This window comes from Chiloscyllium plagiosum, unplaced genomic scaffold (genome assembly GCF_037043375.1).
Source record: "Chiloscyllium plagiosum isolate Xiang-an unplaced genomic scaffold, Cpla_swu_hap1 HiC_scaffold_1, whole genome shotgun sequence".
NCBI lineage: Eukaryota > Metazoa > Chordata > Chondrichthyes > Orectolobiformes > Hemiscylliidae > Chiloscyllium > Chiloscyllium plagiosum.
Genome location: NW_028270139.1, coordinates 33570529 through 33597982, shown reverse-complemented (window position 1 = coordinate 33597982; position 27454 = coordinate 33570529). Strand labels below are relative to the sequence as shown.

Here is a 27454-nt window from a genome sequence, read left to right as displayed (position 1 = left end):
GCACTGTTCAATGAACCAGGGCTGATCCCTGGCTGGTTAGAAATAGTAGAGTAGAGGAAATTTCAGGCTTTGAGATAGTGAGCACTGCAGATGCTGGAAAGTCAGAGTCAATAAAATGTGGAGGTGGAAAAAGCACAGCAGGTCAAGCAGCATTTGAAGAGCAGGAGAATCGCCGTTTCGGAGTTGGGGGGGGGGGGGGGGAGCCTTCATCAGGATTGGGGACAGGGAAGAGGGCTGAGAAAAAAATAACGGGAAGATGGTGGGACTGGGGGAAAGGTACGTGGGACGGTGATAGGTGGATGTAGGTAGGAGGTGATCGGGATTGGTCAGTGGGAGGGGTGGAGCGGATAGGTGGGGAGGAAGATGGACAGGTTAGATCAGGTCAAGGGAGTAGGTAGAGAGGGAGGGCTGAATCTGAGATGAGGTGGGGGTGGGCAGATTTGGAAGCTGGTGAATTCTATGTTGAGGCCATAAGGTAGTAAGCTCCCATGACGAAAGATGAGGTGTTCTTCCTCCAGTTTGAGTGTGGCGTTATTTTGACCCATGGATATGTCGTTGGGTGATTGGGAGGGGGAGTTGAAATGGCTGGCCACCGGGAGGTGGAGTTGATTGGAGCATGCAGACCATAGATGTCCCCTGAACCAATCCCTGAATTTGCACTCTATCTCCCCGATGTAGGGAGCATCGGGACACATTGGAGCAATGGATGCAGTTAATCAGGTTAGAGGAAATGCAGGTCATGAGATTACAGATTGTGATTTAACGCAATTCTATTGCTGATGATGACCCATGACATGAACTCCTGTTTTGAGTTGTTAGATCTGTTCAAAATATACCCCATTTAGCATGGTGGTCGTGCCATGCAGCACAGTGGTGACTTCAATATGATGGCACAAGTGGTGACAAGTGGTGGTGGTTACTTTCACCAATACCATCATGGCCAGATGCATCTGCAATAGGTTGAATGACCAGAATGAGGTCAGGTAGATTTTTTTTTCTCTCTTGTTGATTCTCTCAGGACCCGATGAGGTCCACTCTCACAGGTAAGGGGTTCAGCACTTCACTAGCTTGGTAACTACCGATTTCTACTGAGTTAACCTGGGGAATGGATTTTAAAGTCTCCCACCTACAGAACATTTCCTTGTGTCAATGTCACTCTCTGTGCTTCTTCCAATTTGCATTAAACACGAAGATGCACTGATTCATCAGCATAGAAGTATTAATCAGCAGGAGGTATTGTTGTCCCATGTTTAACCTGATGCCGCAAGACATCATGGGGTCCGAGTCAATATTGAGGATTGCCAGTGTACACCACTGTGTTACTACCTCTGTGGAGATTTGTACCAGCAGTGAGATAGCACATAGTCAGAGGTAGTGACTGGAATATTGGCTGAAAGGTATGATTAGAAAAATTACTATATCAGTATGTTAGCTTGACTAGCCTTTTCAACAACTCTCCCAGATTTGGTACAATTCCCAGGAATTTCTGAGGAGGACTTTGCAGGGTTTATTCTTTTTTGCATTTTTAGTAGTGGTTTGGGACAGTGGAGTTTAAGAGTTGACAGTGAACCACATTGCTGTGGGTCTTTGAATCATACATACACCAGACAAGGTAATTCAGCAGATTTTCCTGGCTAAAGGGCAGTTCACACCAATCTCGTTGTTCCAGGTTACCAGCTGATCTGGAAGGATTTGAGTTTGTGTCTCCAGACTGTTAGTCAACTCTTCTGAATGACTACTTCTATAACAATACCACTGCACCTGGCAGTGGTACAGACTATTTCTAACAATTCAACAATTTTACAGTGTTGCCCCCTGCAGCCCTGACTTTGCTAGCAACACTGCAGTGTGTTTGTACCAGTGTTGCAATTATAATGCTGAACAGTATAAAGCACCAGATATAAACTCTCATACATATGTTGAAGCTTGTGAAATTATTTGTATAGACAAAGCAAGAATAAAACCCTTCTAAACTAGAAAAAAGAAAGATTTGAACTAGGAACGTGCAACATGAAAAATGTTAAAAAGCGTGCAAAGAATAACTGTAGAGCAGTTAGTCCGACGTTAGTGGTTGTCAAGTTGTTGGAACCCTTTCTGAGAGTCAGAATATCCTGTCACTGAGAAAGGCACATATTAATCAGTCAGTCAGCATGGTTTTCTAAGGGGAAGCTCGTGTCTTACTAATATAATCAAATTTGTGGAGGAAGGAGCAAGGAGGGTTGATGAGGGTAGTGCAGTGGATGTTGTCTGAACAGATTTTAGTAAAATACTTAACAAGATCAGACATGACAAACCTGTCGCTAAAGTGAAATCCCATGGGATACCAGCAAATATGGCAAGTTGGATCCAATGTTTGGCAGGGTGATAGACAACAAAGTGTAGAGTTGCAAGGTCAAAGTGGTTTCTAATGGCATTTGACAGATCTCGTTGATGGTGCTCATATTGCTTACTCTATATGTTAATAACTTGGACTTAAATTATTGAGAAATTACACAAATATTGCCCGAAACCTGATAGTTGGCAACTCCAGAATCATAACAATGGTTTGATTAAGTGAGCAGAAAAGTTGCAAATGGAATTCAATCCAGAAAAGTGCAAAGTAATGAATTTGGGGAAGACAAACAAATGTAGTGAATATACAGTAAATTGGAGGATATTGAGAGGACTAGACAAATTAAAAAACCTAACAGTGCATGTCTATAGATTCCTGAAGGTGGCGGGATGGGTGGATAAAGTGGTGAAGAAATCATATGGAATGCTTTCCTTTATTGGATGTAGTATAGAATACAAGAGCAGAGATGTAATGACGCAAGTGTATAAAACATTGGTTAGACCACAACTGGAACCTTTCTACAATTCTAGTCACCACATTACAGATAGGACATAATTTCTATGAAGTGAGTACAGTGAAAAGAATGTTGCCAGGGCTTGACAATTGCAGTTATTAGGAAAGATTGGATAGAAATGAGAGTTGTTTTTCTAAAACAGAGAAGTTTGAGGGATGAATTAATTTTAATTTATGAGGTACCTATCTGAGAGGTCAATTATCAGAGAGCGTTAAGGTGATTGTAAGAAGGATTAGAGAAGACATGAGTATTAGTGTGACAATGCACATCCTTTTAACAGCAAAGCAGAACAGCTCTAGAGTTGATTGATAGTGGGTGATGCTCATTGGACTTTGTTTTTGAGATTTGCGTTCTTGTAGAAAACCTGAGTTCAAATCCCCTCAGCTCCAGAGATACAGTATGCCATAACATGTCTGAACAGGTTGAATAAAAACATTGAACTGAATTATTTCTCTGGTGGGCAGTATTTAGTGTTTGATTGGGTGATTAGATCATTTCGTAGTGGATTAATAAGATTTTTTAAAAAACGTGGTTCTTGACCTCGTTGGGGTCAACTCCTGAGCCTAGCTAAAGTAGCCATCATTAGGTCTGGACAGTGAGCTGTGGAAGGGCTTGCAATTCCTGACTGCCTGCTTCTCTTCCGTGGCCACATCCTCGCATGGGTGTCTCTGCTTTTTCAGAGATAGGTGGCACCCTGAGAGCGGAGTACATTCTCTCCTCCGATAACAATGTATTGATTTAGTTCTGGTTGTAAGTTTGCTTGCTGATCTTGGTAGGTTTGTTCTCAGACGTTTTGTCTCCATGCTAGGTAACATCATCAGTGAGCCTCCGTTGAAGTGCTGGTGTTCTGTCCCCACTTTCTATTTATGTGTCTTGGTCTGATAAGGTGGGTGTTATCATTTCCAGTTCTTTTTCTCAGAGGTTGGTAAATGGGGACCAAATCAATGTGTTTATTGATGGAGTTCCGGTTTGAATGCCAGGACTTTAGGAATTCCCATGTTTAGCCTGTCCCAGGATGGTTGTGTTGTCCCAGTCAAAGTGGTGTCCTTCTTTGTCGGTGTGTAAGGATACTAGTGATAGTTGGTCATGTCTTTTGGTGGCTAGTTAGTGCTCGTGTATCCTGGTGGCTAGTTTTCTGCCTGTCTGTCCAATATATGTTTGTTGCAGTCCTTGCACAGTATTTTATACATGACATTCGATTTGTTGGTTGTTGGTACAGGGCCTTTTAGGTTCATCAGTTACTGTTTCAGTGTGTTGGTAGTTTTGTGGGCTACCATGAAGCCAAGAGGTCAGAGTAGACTGGTAGTCATCGCCGAGACATCTTTGGTATTATAGTAGTATGGCTAGAGTCTCCGGGCATGTTGTGTCTTCTTGTTTGAGTTTGTTGCTTAAGATTCGGCAGACTGTGTTTATCAGGTATCAGTTGTTCTTGAATATACTGTAAAGGTATTTTTCTTCTGCTGCTCATAGTTCCTCCTGCTGCAGTGTGTTGTGACTCCTGATGCAGCTCCTTTTGTGGGTGTTGAGGTGATTGGTCCCAGAACGTGGGATAGAACACCAGTGTTTCAATGGAGGCTCACTGATGATGTTACCCAGCACGGTGATGAAATGTCTGAGAACCAAGTGTACCAGCTCAGCGAGCAAACTTACAACCTGAACCTTACCCTAAGCTACAAATCTTCTCAAAAGTGGCAAATATTGATTTAGTCTCTCTCTTGTTTCAAGCACCACTCCTGCCATTTTTTGTTTTTCTTATTTCTTCACTGCCTTGGATGTGCAGTGTTTCTTAATTGGATATTTTATTAATTTAGTGGAGGGTTTATTTTACAGAAAAAAGAAGTGTTCTTATATGTCAGTGGTAGGCTGTATCTTTAACCAGTTTAAATTAAGAAGCAATAACCCATAGTTTCCATTAGTGATATTCTTTCATCTTTCAATGTTAGAAGTGGATAATTCTGAAAAAAAGTGATTCCATATTTGCTCAGAAAAATATAGTCCTTAAAAGCAAAGCCATACTATTACATACTTAGATGTATCTGATCTGAGGGCAGTGCCCTCTCCCACATTAAGTATGATGAAGAACTCAAATACCACATAATAACCCACTTTGTTGAAATGCCTCTATACTCCTGTAATTTCTGAATCTCATAAACCTCTCCTAAATATAGCTAAACCAATATCTAAATACAAATGCATATTATTTATTTATGATTAAACAGAATGACAATACTTTTCAGCACAGAAAGAGGTCATTCTCTCAAACAGCCATGTGCCAGCTCTTCTGAAAACAGCGGATATAGTTAATCCAATCCTCTGTACTTTTCTCATACTTCTCCTTTCAAGTATTTATCCATTTTCCTTTTCAAGCTTTTATACTGTCTCTATCATTGTCTTTTGCCCTAACTGTACACTTTTAACAAGTCTTCTTATAAGTCCTTATTTTAATATGTTTGTGATATTTTAAATTCAGATCATTAAAATAGTTTTTATTCCGGTCATTGAACTTATAATTTTGTAAACATCAGTTACATTTTGTTCCTTAACCTCTCTTCTCGTGGGGAAAAAAAAGTCCCAGTTTCCTTACACTCTCCTTGTAATTAAAGCCTTTCATTTCTGGCATCAATCTTTCAACCTTCTCCATGGTTTTGACATTTTTGCTGGGCACAATATCCTAACCAATATTTGTATAAGTTTAGCATTACCTCAGATTTTGTAAATTGAAAAGTTGTCTCCACAAATTTTCTAAACAAATCCCGCTCTTTGACTTCCATCTCTAATGAATACACAAGGTTAATCCTGCCAGGAATAATAAATTGATATGAAGCAGCATCAACGACAAATTTGAAAGTGTTATCAACTACTCAAGCTGCTTCAGTTCCTGGAAAAGTCAACAACAGGCAGATGAACAATTCACTGTTATTGGAATCAGTATGGGCTAACAGGAAAATCAGCATAACAAGAAATTTACTGTTGTTTGCAGTGAGGACTTCAGCAATGTAGCTTATGTAAAGAAGGCATGCTGATTTTTTTTAACTATTTCAAAATAATTGTGGACATGGAGGCTACATCATATAAATGGTTTGTTTCTTCAGTGAATGGCATTTTTGTTGCATATATCTACAAATGTTACTGAAAAAGTATGCAATGCTTTCAATGCAAAGGTAATCCTTTGATTCAAATCCCTGTAATTGAAAGATCTCTGTTTAGGTTACTAGCCTCCCATATCTTGGGAGAATGGTTCTTTCAATGCTAATCAAAATTGGTAGATATTCTTCCTTGGATAAATTTCAAGTTGAATGGTACTTATAATTTACCCATGTGGATGCCATTTTCCTCTTCACTCAAGAATGTTGTTAAGGATGAGAACTCTATAAAACAAACAAAAATGCACAAGTTACAATTTGTCACAAAGGATCTAAATTAATTTTAATACATGCATGCAATAAATATAGGCACAAAATTCCACAGGTTATGATCCTGGCATTTTCACTGAGATCACTCCCACTAATAGTGACCCTGGGGCAGTATGCAGGAATAGGGCACCTGACTGATATAGGACCGGCAGTTACCATGCTACCGAGGTTACCTCTTGGGTACATCACAACTTCTCCACTTTGGCTAGGAGAGTCAGTATCCAGACAGCTATTAGGATCTTGTCCCAGCAACATGTAAAATTAGTTCCAAATAGTCTCCTACATAAAATAATCTGGTAAGCATAAGAAAATTGACTTCTGAAAACCACCAGGAGCAGAGGACAATTTTCTGGGCTGGTCTTGCACCACTGAAAAAAATTTGTCCGTTTTTGAATTCACTCCTGGGATATGCTAGGTCAGCATTTATTTCACATTCCTAAGTGCCCAGAAAGCGGTTAACAGTTAATGATGTAGCTGTGGATCAGGCGTCACATGTTGGCCAGACCAGGTAAGGATCAAGATTTCCTACCTAAAGGGCATAATTAAACAACATTTATTTTATGACAATCAACAAAGGTCATCATTAGGTTAATTTTGTTTATTCCATTTTAATTTTAAATTGAATTCAAATTTTACCATCCACCTCTCATGCCATCCAACATCTCTGTATGCTCTGGATTTCTATTTAAATGATGTTACCTTGTTCCTGGGAGTTCAAAGACAGGGGATCTCCCAACATTACGTGTCCTTGCCTTTCTATTCTTAGAATGATCAATGGAGAATTTGCACCTCACCTCATCATCTCGCAGATAATAGTAATGCAGTATTATAAGTGATTTTCTGCCAGTTTCCAACCCCTTCATTGCACTCTACCAGAATTGTGGTGGGAATGTACTGGAAGGGTGTTGGTTTTTGGGCCTTATGTAATTTTCCAACAGGGATAAAAATATATAATTGTTACTTTTGTTTCCTGCAGTCCTAAAGTCTTAAGTTTCCACTTGTGTTTTGTGTTTCACTTTTACCTGAGTGTTCCCCAGCTGTTGAGATCTCCAAAGAACACTTATGCTCTTCACAGATTAGAGAAACACATTGTATTTGAATGGTCACAGGCCTGCATACAATAGTTAACACCTCATTTTGGGTTTCTCCAACTGGACAAAGTGTTCATAAGTTGGGGTAGAAAGAGACAGAAAGCAGCAGCAACTCTCACCTGTTCTTATCTGCTCTGGCCTCAAAATCATGGATCCAATTTGGATCATGGAATATAACATACAGAAGATCTTTCAACCAATAGCATATGTGCCATCTCTTCAGAGGAAAGATCCAACAACCTGATTCCCTTCCTCATCTCTCAAAGCCTTGTATTTTTTCTTCTTCAAGTTTATATCCAAATCCAATTGTTGCAATTCTACCTTCAACATGACTTAGTAGAGACCAAGGATTGTCCTTTGCACATTTTTTCTCTCAGAACTAGATAATAGATAATTATTCCCAGTGCACCAGAGGGCATAGATTTCAATAACATTTAAATGCAGGCTTGCTTTTGCACGAGGGTTACACATAGAATATTCCAAAAGGCCAATCTATACCACAGTGTATCTTACCAAAGCTTGAATGAAAATACAAATTTCTTCAGCTAATTGTTAGATATGATTCTTTTTCTTTAGTCAAAAGATTATGCCTTGGTTACTACTGAGACATGTTATGCCATGGTCAGGACATGCTTTCAACCAAGTAGCACTGAAAAGACTGACATAATAACATCCTGTACTTGGTATAATTATAACAGAGTGCATAATGCAGTCAATCACAGACAAGCAACTAATAAGAGGCAACCCTGACAGTATAATCAAATGTAGCCCAAACACAACATTATCTAAATTCAAGATAAAATTACTCAGTCTCTCATTTTCAAAGGAAGAACACATAAGAGGAAACATTAATTGTAAACACATTAAAAATGAACAAATTACTGTGTGAGGTGACTGGATTTTTATGGCATTTCCATACTTCAAAGCATTCATCTAGCAAGAACATCATGTAATGGCACATAAAAATCTTAGCTGCTTTAAGTATTGTTACAAAATAAGTGAAAGTACTCAAATAAAGCGCTTCACATTTCTGACCTTGCATCGATCTTATAGTTCTGTACAGTGCATTATTGTCTGTCAACAAACATGACTCATTCATTGGATGAACAACATATGAAGAAAGGTTGAACAGTTGAAACTTTACACACTGGCGTATAGAAGAATTAGTAGTGGTAGTTTAAATATGTAAAATCCTGAGGACACTAGACAGAATATATTTTGAGAGAATTACCCCTTTTTATGAGAAACAAGTACAAAGGGACACAGTTTAAAAATAACAGGCCTCACATTTAAGAAGGAGATGAGGATTTATTTTTAGGGAAGTGTTGTTAGTCTGTGAAATTCTCTTCTCAGAAAACAGGGGAGGCGAGTTCATTGGAATTACTCCCATCTGCATTAGAGTTTTGATAGACAAAATAATTAAAGATGAAAAAGAAAGTGGATTTGACACTTACTAAATTTACGTTCTGGCTCCACCTAACATACATGCACCCTTTTTTTTATTTCTCATTAATTAGGCAACTTTCTAACGAAGTTACCTTAAAATTGCCATTCTAAAATTTCATATAAAACTACATGTACTGTGTTCTTCCTATTTATGCTGTGCTGAAATGATGAAAGGTACAATACACATTTAAATCTTTCCTTTAAAGTTTCAGGTTCATTTTAATCTATTGACAGAAATCTTTTTGGATACATCTGTATCCGTGTTTCCACTGAATTTATCTTCTTTTTATCTCAAAGTTGAAAACCCTACTGCTAATCTGTCATCTTGGCAAAATTTCTGTACAATCAACTTGAGCAAGATCCCTTTTTATCTTTGAACTTTTACCTTTTTCCAGTCAAGCATGCTAATCCTTGACATCGTTGTGTATGTTTATTCTCACAATTAACATGTTGTATACACTTTGTTGTTCAACTCTCATATCTATGGCTTGCTTCACTCAGTACCGAGAACAAAAATTATGCAATGCTTTTCTTATAGTTACAGTAGTATACTGATTTCGGAAGCAAAAACAAATGCAATCAACAAAACATGATCACTTGCATACTGTAATTCTAATCTATTTTGCAAAACTTGAAATCACCCAATATTATTTCTACACATCTCTTCAAACTGAAACTTTCATCACAATTTGTTTACTGAACTCTAAAGATGCAGAAAATTGAACCTTGAACTTTCCCATTTCTAGCTACCATATGCATCCTGACAGATCATAGCACCCAAGGTTGTCTTTCTTTACTGGGGAAGGATGGAATCCTTAACCAACACTGTGAACCTACACTTCCCCCAAGGACTGATTTCCTGCATGAAGCAGTGCACGAAGTAAAACATATCTGTACAATCCCTAAATGTGGACACAGGGCATTCAGCCCAACATGTCCACACCAACTCGCCAAAGAGCATCCCACCCAGGCTCTCCACCCCCCACACCCCTTCCCTGTGACCCTGTATTTCCCATGGCTAATCCATCTAATTTACACATCCCTGGAGACTATGGGCAATTTAGCACAGCCAATCCACGTAACCTGCACGATTTTGGATTGTGGAAGGAAACCAGAGTACCTGAAGGAAACCCACACAGTTAAGGGGAGAATGTGCAAACTCCGCACAGTCACCCAAGGATAGAATCGAACTCGGGTCTCTGGCGCTATGAGGTAGCAGTGCTAACCATTAGGCCACATTTAAAAGCTATTGCTTTTACTTTGCTGTATGCAAATTTTATTTTTTTTCTAATGTCTCATTGATAATATTTAATTTAAAAAATTAAACATAAAACAAAATGTCAACCAATTTTCTTGCTAACACGCATCTGTCTACCTCAGCCAATCTGTTTCATTGTAAGGGATACTGTTCATTAGGGGCGAGACTTTGCAGTCAGTGCTTAAAATAAATGGAGCAAGTAGTTTTCTTTAAGTTTCCAATAAAGATCTAGAGCTGCCTTCAGCTGAAATTTTCTTATCCCTGACAAAAGTTCGACTCAGCCCACAAAATAAGAAAATCATCACGTGCCCAGCAGCAGAGAGATCAGCAAGCACGGAAAACATCGCTGAATAATTCGCAGGCAACAAGCGCGAAAATATAAAACACTGACATCCTTCACTTTTAACGGAAGAGCATGATTTGGAGTACACATAGGATCAAGTTAAAGCTAAATACAGCAAATAAACATTTTTAAAAATGAGATTATTTTGTATCACAATGAAAAAAAAAACGATATTTACCAAAAAAATCAAATTATTTTTCGAGAGCCAGTGAGGCTGGTTAGCAGTAACTATGGAATTGCTAGGCCATAAGAAGTCTGGCTATTCATTCAGCAAGGTGCAACTTTCTCAATTGTTTCGTCCGTAAAATTAGTGGTGAAAGAGTAAAGTTATCATCGATTCAATGCCATTTCTAATTCGTGAAGGAACTTCAACATCGTCTTTTAGAGAAGTCTAGATTCATGTACATCAATTTATGCATTTCTATCGTACTTACTCAGTGGATATGGGAACGCAGAACTTGCTGTTAGATAACAAGGAGGAATGCGACCAAGAATTATTTCAGGTGTCGGTGATTTGATCATATTTAACTTTTCAATATTCATTTTGCATTTGTCAACAAAGGAATACATTAAAAGCGTATCTTTTTAAATAAATATTATAGATATACGTCTCAAACGCAGTGCAACAATTTTGATTTTATTTACCTTAACCTGTGTGTGACCCTTCCCTCTGTGTCGCAACATAAGGCAGAAGTGCAGTGCAACTCAAGTTTCATGAGCCCGTTTTATATCTATAATAACGGAGAGGAAGTGATGCAGTTTGGACATTGCAATACATTTTTGTGGTTTGCACAAAGAACTACTGAATTGCCTGTTTTCATATTCAATTGCAGGTTCATTTTATAACCACACCAAAGATGCTCGCCAGAGCTGCAGTTTCCACAGACTGCACAAAATCAATTTTTTTAAAGCTGTGATTCAGGCCACTAACTGAAGTGGGAACCCTTTGATAAAATTCCGCCAAATGCAATAAAACTAAAAATAGAATAAAGCCTCGCCCAGAATGCATCTTATCTATAATTGTCATGCGTTTGCTCAAAGTGTTTTCTATAATGTATCACTCTTGTACCTGACACATTGCTTCAAGATTATGATCAGATTCCCACTAAACATTTCACCCTTTTAACTTTAAGATGTTCACATTGCAAGTACCAATGTGTCGAATATAGAAAACATCCTCTCAATAAATTGTACGTTTACTAAAATACTTTTAAAACTGCAGAATTTGGAGTATATTTTGCTTTATGGATGAAATTTTAATGTAAAAGATGTACAGTTTTCCTCCTTTAGTATTAACTCTACCATTATTTATAGCCACACAAGGGGTAATATAGTCGTTTTTAAGTAAAGCCTGAAAAGGATTTAGCTCAAGAAAGATGTATAATTTGTTTTTTGAGGTACGTCAAAGAAAATAGTTATTTGCACCCATTTAGTGTGGAGGAAAGCACTGAGAATGTTTTAAAGGAGTGAAATCCTTCAGCAAAAGGTTGAAGGCACGGTGGCACAGTGGTTAGCACTGCTGCCTCACAGCACCAGAGACCCAGGTTCAATTCCCGCCTCAGGTGACTCTCTGTGTAGAGTTTGCACATTCTCCCCGTGTCTGCTCCGATTTCCTCCCACAGTCCAAAAATGTGCAGGTTAGATGAATTGGCCGTAGTGTTAGGTGAAGGGGTAAATGTAAGGGAAAAGGTCTGGGTGGGTTGCGCTTCGACGGGTCGGTGTGCGCTTGTTGGGCCGAAGGGCCTGTTTCCACACTGTAAGTAATTTGATCTAATCAAAGCTTTGGGGACACGTGGATTATGCATCTGCAAGTTATATGTTGCTTAGGTTCTGTTCTCTGTACAATGGTGCAGCTCATCTGTGAGAAGTGGTCAGCTCAAGATTGGTCAAAGATGTAGAGTAGCCATTAGTAAATCAAAGGACCATTGGCAGTGGATGTGCTGCATCAGAGTTAGTTGCTTGGACATGATGAAAAAAAAATCTGTGTGATTGCTCAGCATCAGCAAGATGCCTGTCAGTAACTGAGGTGGGATAATTTATCCATGAAGATTTGCAGACACAGACACCACTGGCAGTGCTCCCCCTCAATAATCGTATCACAGGACAGGAAGCCAGAGAACTATAAACCGGTGAACCTGACATTGGTGGTGGGCAAGTTGTTGGAGGGAATCCTGAGTGACAAGATTTACACGTAGTTGGATAGGTAAGGACTGATTAGGGACAGTCAACGTGGCTTTGTGCATGGCAAATAATGTCTTACAAGCTTGAGCTTTTTGAAAAAGTGACATAGAGGATTAATGAGGGTAGAGCACTGGATGTGATCTATATGGACTGAAGTCCACATAGATCACATCCACTGCACTACCCTCATTAAGACATTCAACATGGTAGATTGGTTAGGAAAGTTAGGCCACATGAAATTCAGGGAAAATTAGCCTTTTAGATAAAGAACTGGTTCGAAGGTAGGAGACAGAAGGTGGTTGTGGAGGGTTGCTTTTCAGACAGGAAGTCTGTGACTAGTGGTGTGCTGCAAGGATTGGTGCTGGGTCCACTACTTTTCATCATTTATATAAATGATTTGGATGTGAACAAAGGAGGTATAGTTAGTAAGTTGCAGATGACATCAAAATTGGAGGTGTAGTGGCCAGTGAAGAAGATTACCTCAGAGTACAATAGGATCTTGATCAGATGGGCTGAGGAGTGGCAGATGGAGTTTAATTTAGATAAATGTGAGGTGCCAGCATTTGGAAAGGCAAATCATAGCAGGATTTATACACTTATTGGTAAGGTCCTGGGGAGTGTTGCTGACCAAAGAGACCTTGAAAGTGGAGTCTCAGGTAGATAGGATAGTGAAGAAGATATTTGGTATGTTTTCCTTTATTGATCAAAGCATCAAATATAGGAGTTGGCTCATCATGTTGCAGTTGTACAGGACATTGGTTAGACCACTTTTGCAATATTATGTGCCTGGTCTCCCTCATATTGGAAGGATGTTGTGAAACTTGAAAGAGTTCAGAACAGATTTACAAGGATGTTGCCAGGGTTGGGAGGTTTGATCTATAAGGAGCGGCTGAATAGGCTGGGGCTGTATTCCTTGGAGCATTAGAGGCTGAGGGGTGACCTTATAGAGATTTATAAAATCATGCAGGGCATGGATATGATAAATTGACAAGGTCTTTTCCATGGAGTGGGTGAGTCCTGAACTAGACGACATAGGTTTCAGGTCAGAGGGGAGAGATTTAAAAGGGCCTACGGGTCAACCTTTTCATGGAAAAGGTGTTACGTGTATGGAAGAGCTGCCAGAGGAAGTGGTAGAGGCAGGTACAGTTACAACATTTAAAAGGCATCTGGATAGGTATATGAATAGGAAGGATTTAGAGAGATGTAGGCCAAGTGCTGGCAAATGGGACTAGATTAATTTAGGATAGTTGGTCGGCATGGACAAGTTTGACTGAAGGGTCTGTTTCCATGCTGTACATCTTTATGACCCTATGACAGCTTTTGGGGACATTGCTTAGTCTGTTGATCTGTCAGCCTGTGCTTGATTATAGGGCTTACTGTTGCCCCCTTTTATAAATTCAAAACAACTGCAAGTATCTTTGCAGTTATACTGATGCCAGTCACTTAATTGAGCAGTGGATCGGATTGGGTCAGATTTCCACATCTGAAGCACGTGTACACCCTTTTAGACTCTCTCAAGATAAACTGATTTGACACAGGCATTGTGAAGATTGCTTTGAAACATAAACAAGTTTACTTCAGTTGATAAATCACACAGAGCAATGAGGTTAATGAATCATTGTATTCATTTGATATAACTTCTGAACACAGTAAGACACAAAGGGGTTTTGCAAATATGCATTGTTTTGCCTCTGAGAGGAACAATCTCTCATCTTAACATTGAAATCACTATTCATCTACTTAACAAGAAGCAAACAAAAATGGTAATGAAAAAATGTTTTAAAAAGAGATCTTGAACAATGAACCCCTCTTCCATAATGCAATCATTTAAATGCAATTCAGCAAGGATGAATAGTGGATCAAGATATGTAGCAAGAGACAAAGTGTATGACAGTTGCATTGTGTAGTCTTCCCAGTGCCAGCATGTTCTGAACTTGAGGGCTATTGCTTTCTGTTTAAGAACTGAAGTACGTTGCAGCAGAAGTAAGTATTCAGAGGAGGAATCCCTCTGCATGCTGTACATAACAATGTTGTAAAGTTGTTTATAAAAATCACATTATGATTTAATTTCAGAAGAAAGAAACATTCCACTTTATTATTTGAATGATAAAAGAATTGCAACATATATTCAGTGTAATTGAATGTTACTGTCTTTTATATTTGACGTGAAAAATACATTATGACTGTGACATCAAAATTCATTTGCTGTTGCATAAGTGTGATGATTTATAACATGTTTCCCATTTCTGGCATGTATTTTCCATGGATCCAAATTTAATCTAATTTTAAAATCTATGCAAGCAGAAATACTGCACATCTGCTGAGGCAACACGGTAGCTGCATGGGAGTCAAAGAGATGTACAGCACCCAAACAGACCCTTCGGTCCAACTCATCCATGCCGACCAGATAGCCTAACCTAACCTAGTCTCATTTGCCAGCACATGGCCCATATTCCTCTAAACACTTTCTATTCATATACCCATGCAGATGGTGTAATTTTGAATGTTGTAATTGTACCAGCCTCCACTACTTCATCTAGCAGCTCATTCCGTACACGCACCACCCTCTGCGTGAAACAGTTGCCCCTTAGGTCCCTTTTATATCTTTCTGCTCTCACCCTAAACTTATGCCCTCTAGTTATGGACACCCCCCAACTTAGGGAAAAGACCTTGTCTATTTATCCTATCCATGCCACCCCTAATTGTCACTCCTGCTCAAGTATCTGCTGGAGGACATTTGATGAACTTGCTGTAAGTTCAATTGTTCTGAGGTTCTGTACCTGAATTATTTGTGAATGGCTGCATCCTGGAACTAGCAATACCACTAAGAGCTAAATGTTTGCTCTTGTACTCCTGCATCATGTAAAACTGTTCACATGAGACCCACATAGCCTGTTAGCAGTTGCAAACTGTCTTAATCCTGCCCTCATTGCTGCTGCTGTACGTTCTTCGCACAAACTGAATTCAGTCATGTTTACTGTAAAATCTTCTCCTGGTTAGGGTGTCAATTGGATGGAAGCAATTTATAATGTCTGAGAAAGCCTGCACCCTGTGATTATTAATAGCATCAAGCAACCCACAAGGCGTGTGGTTTGCAGACACTCATGTATAATCGTTTTGTACTATTCTCTCATTTAATCACCAACATCCATTTATGTTTGACTCTGTGTTTGACCAGTCACATCAAAAAAACATGCATTTAGTTAGTGCCTTTAAACTCAAACATCACCTTCTAAATATTGCATGGTGCTTCTATCTGAGCAATGCACAGTGCTGGTGTTTATATCTGCATTTGCTGTAACACTGCTTGGTTGCTGACATTGCAGAGAAGCAGGATGAACTTTAATTTATATTTCACAATCAGTAAGAACTGAGTTCATAGACGTAAATTAGTTGCCCTGATAACATTGTGTCTTTATCTTTTTTGCATGTTCGGAAATGTTTTACCGACTTGCTGCCTTTTCTTCGTTGTTTATGACCCCGACTTCAATTGCTGTTGGATGGTTTCCCAGATTTTATCAATGACTGACAATATTACTTGCATACAATTCCAAAGCTTGTACCTTCATTGCATCTAAAGGTAATCATATATCTAACATGGTCCATGAATCTTGCTTTGTAATTTTGTTTTTGTAATTGGAATGTTTTACTAGAACATGTGAAATTCAGCTTTGTGTATCTTTACAACTCAACAAACAACTTGGATAAAAGATGTTGGCCTTCGTATGATTAACTGACAATTAACACCATTGAGAAATGTTAAAACAGGTGAAGAACAAGTGAAAGAGTTGGACTTGTTGGAAATTGGAAACATAATTAGAAACCACTTTAAACATTGGGTATGTGTGTAGAAAACAGGTGAACTCAGTTGTGCTAATTAGTGTTTTAAATTCAGGGATCTCGCAAGAGGAATTAGACCAGTATGTAGTGTTTGCAAGTTTTAATGTGTGTGGGTCCTTTCCTTTCTTCCTTCCTTTCAGGTTTAACTAGCTAATACTGCTCCTGGTATGTACCACACAGTATTATTGAAGGTAAGATAAACATTTAGAGACCTTTGGGATCTGTGATTTCTATCTTGTTAGTGAGCCCCGTTAAGGTAACTTTGTAATCATGGTTTGTGTTAAGGAGAAGACATAGGGCTGAATTTTTTTTTGATCAGGTTGCATTGTCAAGTTTTTTTGGAGTTATTTTTGAAGCTGTGAGCCTCAGTGAGTTTTCTTGCTGTATCCTACCAAACTCTCCTCACTAATTATCTGCCTTGACCTTATGACATCTCTTGTGCCCCATCGTACCATGCAGTGTTCCTGCATGTCACTTAGTGGAATTCACTTGAAACACCAGCATTTCTTCCCTCCATTGCCATTTTTGAATGGCTGCCATGCATCTGGATGAATATGCTAACTTGGCATTGCCCCTCATCAACAGTGAAAAGGCACAGCAGAGGCAAAACCACACTGTCTGTAGTGCATGGCTGACATTCTGTCACAATTGTGTTCTCATTTTCTCAGCCAAGTTGTTGTTTAACCACCACATATTTTAACACATTTTATCTGTCCTTAGCTATATCAGATCTGAACACCCCCTCTCTAAATCAACAATACCCTGCCCCCAATACCCACTGCCCACTCTCATCTTGTCAGTGTCCAGTAGGGGAACATTACCACCTCCTTCAGTGGCAGAGGTACAGAATACAGAAGTAGGGATATGATGATGAAACTGTACAGACACTGGTGAGGCTACAACTGGAATATTGTCTGCAGTTCTGGTCACCACATTACAGGAAAGATGTAATTGCTCTAGAGAGAGTGTAGACAAGACTTACGAATATGGTTGCCAGGGTAGAGAACTGTAGCTACAAGCAGAGATTGGAGAGGTTGGGGTTGTACTCTTTGGAAGAGAGAAGGCTGATGGGTGAACATTATTGAGATATATAAAATTGTGAGAGGTAGCAATAGAGTAGAAAGGAGGAACCTGTTTCCTGCTATACAGTGTGGCAAGGCAAAACATGGATGGTGTGCACATGCAAGTAGCATAAAATGAATGAAAGCTAAGAGAGCAAGCAAGCAGCCCTGAGATGCAGCCTGATCTATATCATGAGCTGCGTGACTGTCTGTGCGTGCAGCGTATCTCAGTGCCGGTTACCACTGCACCAGGGAGTTCTGTGTCCCGAGATCAGCTTGCCATGTATCAGAGAGGTGCCACGATCATGATGGGTTGGCAACCAGTACCTGCCAATGTCTGCAGGTAACATATGTGTGGTTGGTATCCATGGATAATGCCCTGAGATGTTGTTGCCCTAAATCCAAATGGATTTCATTTGGAGCAAGCTGCTAGTTGACTCTGCCACATACATACTTTGATTTCTTTGTTGAGTTTTCCTGATGTTGTGCTGTTTGGTGAGTTTTTGTGTAGCTTGAGAGATATTATGACACATCTCTGGAACAGGTAGGAGTTGAACGGGGACTTGAATTACTATATTATTTATCCAGAAATTCAACTAATATTCTGGGGATCCAGGTTCAAATCCTGCCATGGGGGCATTTGAAATCTTCTTTTTTTAAAAAAAGGTCTGAAATTAAGAATCCACTATTGACCAGGAACCCATTGTTGATAGTCAGGAAAAACCTATCTGGTTCACTAAAGTCCTTCAGGGAAGGAAATCTACCATCTTTACCTGGTCTCGCCTGCATGTGACTCCAGACCCACCGCAATGTGGTTGACTCTCAACTGCCCTCTGAAATGGCCTGGCAAGCCACTCAGTTGTATCAATCACTACGAAATCTGAAAGAAATGAAACCTAACGGACCACATGGCATTGTCTTTCCCAGTGCCTAGGTCAATGATAGAAACAGCCCAGTCAACCCTGCAAAGAGCTCCTTTGTAATATCTGGGGGCTTAATGCCAAAATTTGGAGAGCTGTCACACAGAGTAGTCAAGCAACAGCATGACCTAGTCATACTGATGGAATTGTACCTTGCAGACAATGACCCAGACACCAGCATCACCATCACTGTCCCTGCATATGTTTTGTTCCATCAGCAGGACAGACCCAGCAGAGATAGTATACAGTTGGGAGGGAGTTGCCCTAGAAGTCCTCAACATTGACTCTGGACCCCATGAAGTCTTATAGGCAAAGAAACCCGCTGCTGATTACCACATATCATCTTCCCTTGGCTGGTTAATTGATACTCCTCCAAGTTGAAAAGCGCTTACAGAAAGCACTACGGGTGGCAAGCATACAAAATGTAGACTGGCTGGGGGATCTCAGTGTCCACCACCAAGAGTGGCTTGACAGCAGTACTACTGATTGAGTTAGTCTGGCCTTAAAGGACATAGCTGCTAGACTGGGTCTGCAGCAAATGATGAGGGCACCAGCAAGAGGGAAAAACATACTTAATCTCAACCTTACCAATCTGCTCGCTGCAGATGTGTCTGTCCACGACAGTATCGGTAAGAGTGACCACCACACAGTCCTAGTGGAGACAAAGTCCTGCCTTCACAATGAGAATGCCCTCCAACATGTGCAGCACTAGAATTGGCTGTAAGTATATGTTACTGATTTAAATGGGTTGTCAGTATTTTGATGTTCTTAAAAACATATAGACATTGATTTTCGACCTCAAATGCTCTAAAGCTATGAGTTGTCTAAGCAACTGAGGGTTGTTTAATTACCTTAACTAGGCCTTGTTATTTTCCTCTTGTATCTTAGTGACATTCAAACTAAAAGCTGATTAGTTTTATTTTTCTGCTGTGACAAGATATGCCTTTAGAGGGTTTTGTTCTATCTGTTCCTCTGGTAGAGAGGTGTTGTAAACCAGGTGACAAGGCATCTGCATGGAAAATAGATTAGATTCATTTACTTAGTGTGGAAACAGGCCCTTCAGCCCAACAAGTCCACACCGACTGGCCAAACGCAACCCACCCATACCCCTACATTTACCCCTTACCTAACACTACGGGCAATTCAGCATGGACAATTCACCTGACCTGCACATCTTTGGACTGTGGGAGGAACCCGGAGCACCTGGAGGAAACCCATGCAGACACGGGGAGAACGTGCAAACTCCACACAGTCAGTCGCCAGAGGTGGGAATTGAACCCGGGTTTCTGGCGCTGTGAGGCAGCAGTGCTAACCACTGTGCCACCGTGCCACCCACAAAGAGCTCACCCATAGAGTAAATAGCTTTGAGCTTTTAATTTAAAAAAGAGACAAAAGAAGCCATGAGTGGGTGGAGTAAGCCTTACAAAGACCCAGGGTTTTAGTTTAGCTTTCAGTTGTTGAAGTTGAGGTTTCCGGAGTTGAAGCTTCCAAAAAATGTGTTGTTTAAAATGATGCAGACAGATGCACAAATGTAGTGCTGCCTATTGCTTTCTATGAATCTGCAATGCTGTACAGCAGTGAGTGAGGAGCTGCTGCATGCATTCACAGCTTAGCATGGAAAGCCAGCCTGCACCTCTTAAAGGCATTGTGCATTCTGATTACAGCTTGGGCCGAAACAGTTTGAACCATATTTGAAGACCTTCAGGAACATACAAAATTGATGCAAGTCACAAGAGAGTGCTCACATATATTTAGATGCTGTGCTTGAGTTGTAGCTTGGGAGAGAGATTCCCTTCCCCCAGATGTTCAGAAGCCTTCCAGAAAGCAGACCATCAGGTGCGCAAGGACTTTTTCAGAGCAGCCAAGGCAAATTGAATTGTTTCAGCACACTATATTAATTTGGTCAAATGGAGCACAGATCTCAGGAATGCTGATATTTGGTGGAGATGCTGCAAGGAGTCATCAGACTGGTATAGAGTGGCCTTGGAGTGACATTCTCACTGTGCAGTCACCCTCTGGTTGATGTGAGAGCTGAAAGATGGAGCAGTGAATTAGCACTGGATGAACAAAACATAACTGCTACAGGATTGTGAAATTCTGGATGGTTATGCAATAACTGCACTTTGAGTGAATGGTAGCCTTTTGAAGTTGTTCTCGCTGCCTTTGAGAAGGTGCTGATGAGCTGTGTTGTTGAACTGCTGCAGTCCATGTGCTGTAGGTAGACCCACAATGCCATTAGGGAGGGAGTTTAAGATTTTGCTGTCTGGCAAAGCCATGTACATGCTGCATGTAGAAAGAAGATTAATTATGACCTCTCTTCATATGCAGTTATGGGTGACGAATTGCAACATGTTTACTTTGTCATCTATTCCAGTCGAGAAGGATCTAGTAGCAAAAATGTTCAGGGCAGTGACTACCTTGACTGCCGTTGGCAGTGCCATCGTCACCCTGGTTAGCAGCAGGGGCACTTTTTTGTGATCACTTTCTTGGTGAATCACATTTGTTGAACACACAGGCCTCTGGCTTAAACATACAAAGGAGAAGTGTTAATGAAGGCCCCTTGCTGAGACGCCCGCATCCCTGTCCTCTGTGATCTTGCTGCCTCTGTTCCATCTCCTTGGGGGCTGTAGCCTAAAGGAGAACTGCAGCTATTTCCCCTTTTGACTTGAAGCAGAGAGTATACTTGGTCTCCGTGCAGCAAGAGACAATATCTTCTCAACTTTCAGCACTTTAGACTTAACAATTTTTCAGATCTCTTTTTCCAATCACTACTTCTACAGACTGGGTAAGAACCAATCGGTAGTAATAAGGAACTGCAGGTAGAAGTTGACCCCTTTTAATTTGTGGATCCCTGTACCACTGAATGCACTTGTGTATTAAAGTGAGGAGGTTAACTAGGAGACTGGGGGTTGAAATAGAAGATGAGACAAATTAGCCTTTAGTTAGAGGGTACTGTTATGATCTGCCTACTTAGGCATATCCATAGAATATCCACACTATCAATGTGTTATTAACACAGGCTGTTCTAAAAGTTATTATGAGTGCAGTGACCCCTCTTCACCTTAGTCTGCTAAGGTACCACCAAAATGACCAGCATTATAGTGCTGGACTTTGTGGTGTAAATTTTAAGGATGCTTTTAAAGGAGAAATAAGATAAAGAGCTGGATACCTTTAGCATATAAGAAATTGGAGCAAGAATAAGCCAATAAAACCCCTTAAGCCTGCTTTGTCATTCAACATAACCATGGCTGATCTAGAAAATCTATCGGACTCCTCTTTAAATATTTTCAGTAATCTAGTCTATAAAGGTCTCTCGGGTGAAGAAATTCCCTTCCCTCAATTTAAATGTGTCCCTTTATTCTCTCAATTTTCTTAATGAATTTTAAATTTTAATGTTACACCCATGTGCATAATTACATCAGGTACACAAGGATTTGTCAGCAAATGAAGACTGCCACTGATGGAATACTAGTGTAAAATTTGACAACCGCAGTCATTAACTGGTTTTATATACTGACGGACAGGAAATTTGCAAGTATGAAGGCAAAGCAGACAAAATAACATCATTATAAATGATCAAGACAAAAAGGTCTCTTTATTTAAGCCTTCACTCAGTAATAAAACATATAAAGCTGAAAAAGGAAAATATTACACTTTGAAAGTAACTTGTTCAGGGTCACACTCCAGTCTGTCAGTAATCAAATGATCCAATTGAGATCAGTAGAAAGCGACTGAGTCTTTAAAACAAATGCATTAGAAAATAGTGCCCAATATTGAATATATCTAGCCTTAATGAATTGGATTAAAGAACATTATTATGTTCTTCATTTATTTGTAAAATTAGTTTATAGACTTCTGTCTTTATGTATTTAAATTGTTCTAGTAATCTAGAACACTCAGCCTATTGTGCCCTGTTCCAATACCAGAGGTTAAACAAGTGCAGTCAACTGAACTCATTAAGATATAAAATTATGTCCTTGAGAGAATAATCAGTAATTCAAAATTTTAAAAAAAACTAATTAGTCATTTTGTTATTTGAATGGAGTCTCTCCTCCCAAAACTACTGTAGGATTGAGATTGCCTTACACATGAATACTGTTCAGAGTTGGAGTGTTTTCCAGTATGCTATTATCAGTTTTAGGATCATTTACAGCTTTTTGATATAAATGAATATAAAACCAATTAATTAAAACACATCCACATTTTTAAACGCTTAACTACATTTCACATTTCATGTACACCTATAAACAGCAGCATAAAGAAATGAAAATAATAAAATACATATAAAATGAATACATAATCGTTGATAACACCATTACTTATGTTTTTCATTATTTCATAAGGTTTTAGCATCGCTGGAAAGGCTAGCATTTGTTTCTCATCACTAACTACCCTTGAAGTTTCTGGTGAATCATTCTCTCACTCAACATGAATTTCAGTATTGAAGTTCACCACAGTGCTGTCAGAGGAGGATTTTGATCCAGCAAGTATGAAGAAATAGTACAAGTCAAGATAGTATGCGGCTTGAGGATAAACTTCAAGACAAGTGATATTCCAATTACTCTTGCCCTTCTAGGTGAATAAGGACTTGGATTTGAAAGTTGCTCTTGAATCAGCCAGGGTAAGTTGTTGCAGAGTTTGTAGAGGAGACATACTGCTGCCACAATACACCAGTGATGGAGGGACTCAATTTGTGGATGGTGTGTCAATCAAACAGGCCATTTTCCTGAATGGATTCAAGCTTCTGAGTGTTAACACTGCACCCATTCAGTCAAGTGGAAATTATTCCATCGTACTCATTAGTTGCAGTTTGGAGATGATTGATGGGCTTTTGGGAGTAAGGAGTTAGGTTACTCATCATGAAGTACCCACCCTGTTCTTGTAATCTCTGCACTCATGTAAAATTTCAGTTAAGTGTTTAATCATTGGGGACCCTAAGATGTTGATGGTCAGCTTTGATGAGAAAGATGTCAAAGATGATCAGTGCCTGCATTCATGCAGTGTGAATGTTACTTACTGCTTATCAATCCAACCCTGTTATATTGCCAAGATCTTGCTGACGTGGGCACAGACCTTTACCAACTGGGGATTCGCAAATGGAACTGAACATTACCCAATCATCAGCATTTGATTTTATAGTGGAGGGAATGTCATTAATGAAGAAAATAAAGCTAGCTGGGCCAATAAATGTTTCCTGAGAAACACATGTAGCAAAGTTCTAGTGGCAAAGTCTTGCAGAATGGTTACAGCACATTTTGGTCTGTCAAACCTGTGATGGGTCTTTTGCCCGAAATGTCGATTTTTGCTGCTCGTCGGATGCTGCCTGAATTGCTGTGCTTTTCCAGCACCACTGATCCAGAATCTGGTTTCCAGCATCTGCAGTCATTGTTTTTACCTCTATCTTCTGTTAGTGCCAGCCCTTCCATTTCTCCATAGCACAATAGTTATTTTCCCCCATGTGTTTATCAGATTCTTTTTTGATAGCCATGGTTGATTTCCCCCTCAGGCTGTGGATTCCAGATCCTAACCACTTGTGCATCAAGAAGTTTTCCTTCATGCTCCCTTTTGATTCCTTTCTCAATCACATTAAATGTATGTCCTCTTGGTCTTGACTGTTCTGCCAGTGTGAACAGTTTCAATCTATCTACTTGTCTACCACAGGCCCTTGATGATTTTTAACCCTTCCATTGAATCTCCTCTCAATGTTCTCTTTTCGAAAGAGAACATCACCAACTTCTCCCAACTGTTGATGTAACTGATATCCCTCATCTGTGGCACTATTCCTATAAAATTTTCTGCACCTTCTCTACAGCTTTCACATTTTTTCAGATATGCCAGAATTAGACACACTAACCTAGCTGAGGTCAAAACAGCATTTTTATAAGGGTTCACTAACTTCCTAACTTATAACATCATTTATAATGTCCAGAATCCTGTAAATCTCTTTTTCAAAAATTACTTTCTCAGTCTCTCCAAAACTTTCAATGATGCACACACATACCCTGAGGTCTCCGTTCCTACATAATGTTTAAAAATGTTGCCTTTCATAATTCTTTCTATCAAAATGAATTACTTCACTGCATTGTTTCATCTTTCCATTCCACCATACGCTCATGTCCACTTGAATTTATCACTTTCCTTCTCAAATTTCACAAGTCATCTATAAATTTTGAAATTGTGATCTGTACACACAAATCTAGAATCATTGATATACATCAAGAAAAGGAGTGGTCCAAGTACCAGCCCTAGAGAACCACACTACTCTCCAGTCTGAAAAGCAATTATTCACCAGTACACTTAACTTCCTCTTCCTCAGTTAACTTTGTATCCATTCTGCCACTATTTCTGTGTCCCTTTTGTTCATCAGATATTGACTTTGTTGGTAAGGCATTCTATTACTTCATGAAAAACTCAAGAAAATTAACACAATTTCCCCTGAACAAATCTGTTTTCCTTTTCCTCAATTATTCATATTTGTGCAAGTGATGGATGTTGGCATCTAAGAACTGTCTAATAATCATATATGCTAGGTGTGATCAGGGAAGAAATTTTCCTCTTCTCCCCATCCCCGACATTATCCTGATTGATGGGTAAATGTCTACATTACATTAGGCCCCATGGCTAATGTCATGGCTTGTTCTGGGGCACAGGTTTTCATCACTGTGGCCAGAGTGTTGTCACAGCCACAATATTTGCTACATCCAGTGTACTCAATTGTTTCTTGATATGAATTAAATTGGCTGAAGACTGGCATCTCTCATGATGGGTACCTTCTGATAACGTAGAGATGGATCATTCATTTGCAGTTCTGGGGGATGGGTGCAAATGTTGTCACACTTGTTTTTCTTGGGTTGGCTTCTTCATTAAGATTTGTCGTTTAATTGTCTGCTCCCATTCATGACTGGATGTAGCAGAACTGCAGTGCTCTGGCCTGATCTATTTTGGTGTGATGGCTGAGTTTGTGTCAAATTTATTTACAATATAACTATCATTTGTATAAAAGTGTAGCATGCATTACATCTAAAATTGTTTTACCAATTTAAATCAATAATTACAATGCCAATGTAAATAGGTGTTTCTGTAATCTGAAGGAATAATTGTGCATTGATCACCGGTCTTTAATTGGTAGACTACTTTAATTGGGAACTTGTGCATGGGATTTTGCACCTTAATTGACAAAATGAGTCCCTTGCTGATTGAGCTGAGAAACATTCATTGATTTCCACAATTGCATAATATATTCAGATTCATGCCTTGTGGGTAAATGGAACTGTTGTTATATTTTAATGTCGTATTGCTAAGTATTTTTAAAATCCAACTTTAAAAACGTTTTGAAGAAAATTTGTTTCAGTTAAGGAGTTCTTGCAATTCCTGTGAAAAGTGGAATGCTATACTTTTAACCACCACAAATATAAAGACAAATTAATTCAGACTTAAGTATTTTTCTTTTATAATGTATATTTGAACAGGTTGTTAATTCTTCTTTTATAATATATTGCATCTAAGATAAAGTAATCAGACACAAACCACAAAGGAACATAAGCATGCCTGGCACTTAGAGTCCATAACCTGGGGACACTATTGTGTAAGCTAGACATGAACATCCCCAGCCAGTAGTGGCATTGAACTTGTTCTATTGATGTCATTCTGCACCACATTTTAGTTAGCTAGCATTTGAACAAATTAATCCACACTGCCTATATGTTTTGTACTCAATTTTACTTATGCATGCAGTCCACATTCACTATTTTTCCAGCCTACCTTTAATATTAAACTTCTTCTATCATTTGACTTGATGGACAAATAGAATCTCTCTCTCTCTCACTCTCTAATTGCCATTGTAGAAATGGGGAGGGGTTGGTAAAGCAGACCTAGAATCATAATGATATCCCGACACCAAATCCCCAGCTGTTTTGATCAGTAGTTACTGTGTTCACAGTTGTGGTCAGTTTGCTCATCTTCCCTGCTGTCTTTGCTCATCTACAGCCTACAAGAATCTTGAACCTGTTAGACAAGTATATGCTGGGATCTTGCAGGCCTACCTACCTCATTTGTAATCAAACCTTCTTACCTCACAGGAAGGATGGGACCAATCGGGGATGAAAAAGAAAATCTATACATGGAAGAAAGAATATGATTGAGGTACTACATGAGTGCTTTGAACCTGTCTTTACCAAGTAAGACGTTGCTGAAGTTATCATAGCGGAAGAGGTGAGAGCTGAAACTCTGGATGGGCTAAAGATTGAGAAGGAAGAGGATTTGAAAGGTTGGCTGTACTTTTAGTTTGAAAGTCACCAGGTATGGATGGAATGCACCATCAGCTATTATGGAAAAGAAGGAATTTGGGAAGCCCCTGGCAAGGATTGGAGAATTACAAACACCCTTCATCAAACTACAGGTTAGTTAGTTTAATCTCAGTGCTGGATATAGTTTTAGAAATAATAGACCAGAATAAATTAAGTCACTTAGATGCATGTGGATTGATTGCAGAAAGCCAACATTGATTTGCCAAAGGTATATCTTTTGAGGAGAAATTCAATTTGAAGAATGTTAACTGGCTGGATGTAAAACTCCGTGCCTCAATAAGAAGCAAGTCCACCATTAAAGTTAGCAGCTGAGTGGAGGACAATGTGCCTTTATTAACAGTAGTGGGGCCTTGGTTAACACTTCCACTACTAGTACTCGCCAAAATCAAAACACTAGAAAAACAATTGGAACTAGAGTAGGCCCCTTCAGCCTGCTCTGCATTCAGTAGGAATCATGGCTGATCTTGCTACGACACGGGGTCAACCCTCCTGCTTAATTTAAAACCAGCAACAAAGATTTATCTCGTGCAGTAATCTGTAAATAATATTCAAGTGGCCAAGAACTATTTTTAAGGTAAAAATTAACAAATTTATTTCTTAAAGTAGAACAGAGAATAATTAACTAACACCTAATTTACAAATCCTTACTCTAAGCTATCTTTTGCCTTCCCTTCTATGATACTAGTCTGATAACACACCCGATTATGATTTACAGAACAAAAGGTCTTATCTCAAAACCAGGCAGCTTT

General features: G+C 39.4%; 1 protein-coding gene and 1 long non-coding RNA gene across 5 annotated transcripts in view; one reads left to right on the top strand and one right to left on the bottom strand.

Moving 5' to 3' along the window:
* The window catches only part of anxa3a (annexin A3a), a 63755-nt gene extending 52638 nt beyond the window's left edge, over positions 1 to 11117 (bottom strand). Inside the window, exons 1-3 of one of the 2 annotated variants that reach the window (XM_043696322.2) lie at positions 11043 to 11073; positions 6161 to 6214; positions 5549 to 5642 (exon numbers count right to left, since the gene is read on the bottom strand). In XM_043696322.2, the coding sequence (XP_043552257.1) occupies positions 5549 to 5617 (69 nt within the window). In that variant the 5' untranslated portion in view covers positions 5618 to 5642; positions 6161 to 6214; positions 11043 to 11073. Of the gene's footprint in view, positions 1 to 5548; positions 5643 to 6160; positions 6215 to 11042 lie in introns of both variants that reach the window. The other variant, XM_043696332.2, reaches the window with a different exon arrangement.
* A 4745-nt stretch (positions 11118 to 15862) lies between these two features.
* The window catches only part of LOC122553030 (uncharacterized), a 105504-nt gene continuing 93912 nt past the window's right edge, over positions 15863 to 27454 (top strand). For 2 of the 3 annotated variants that reach the window (XR_015756750.1, XR_015756738.1), the window contains exons 1-2: positions 22950 to 23020; positions 26478 to 26797. This is a non-coding gene — a long non-coding RNA (uncharacterized LOC122553030). Of the gene's footprint in view, positions 16159 to 22949; positions 23021 to 26477; positions 26798 to 27454 lie in introns of those variants that run through there. The other variant, XR_015756744.1, reaches the window with a different exon arrangement.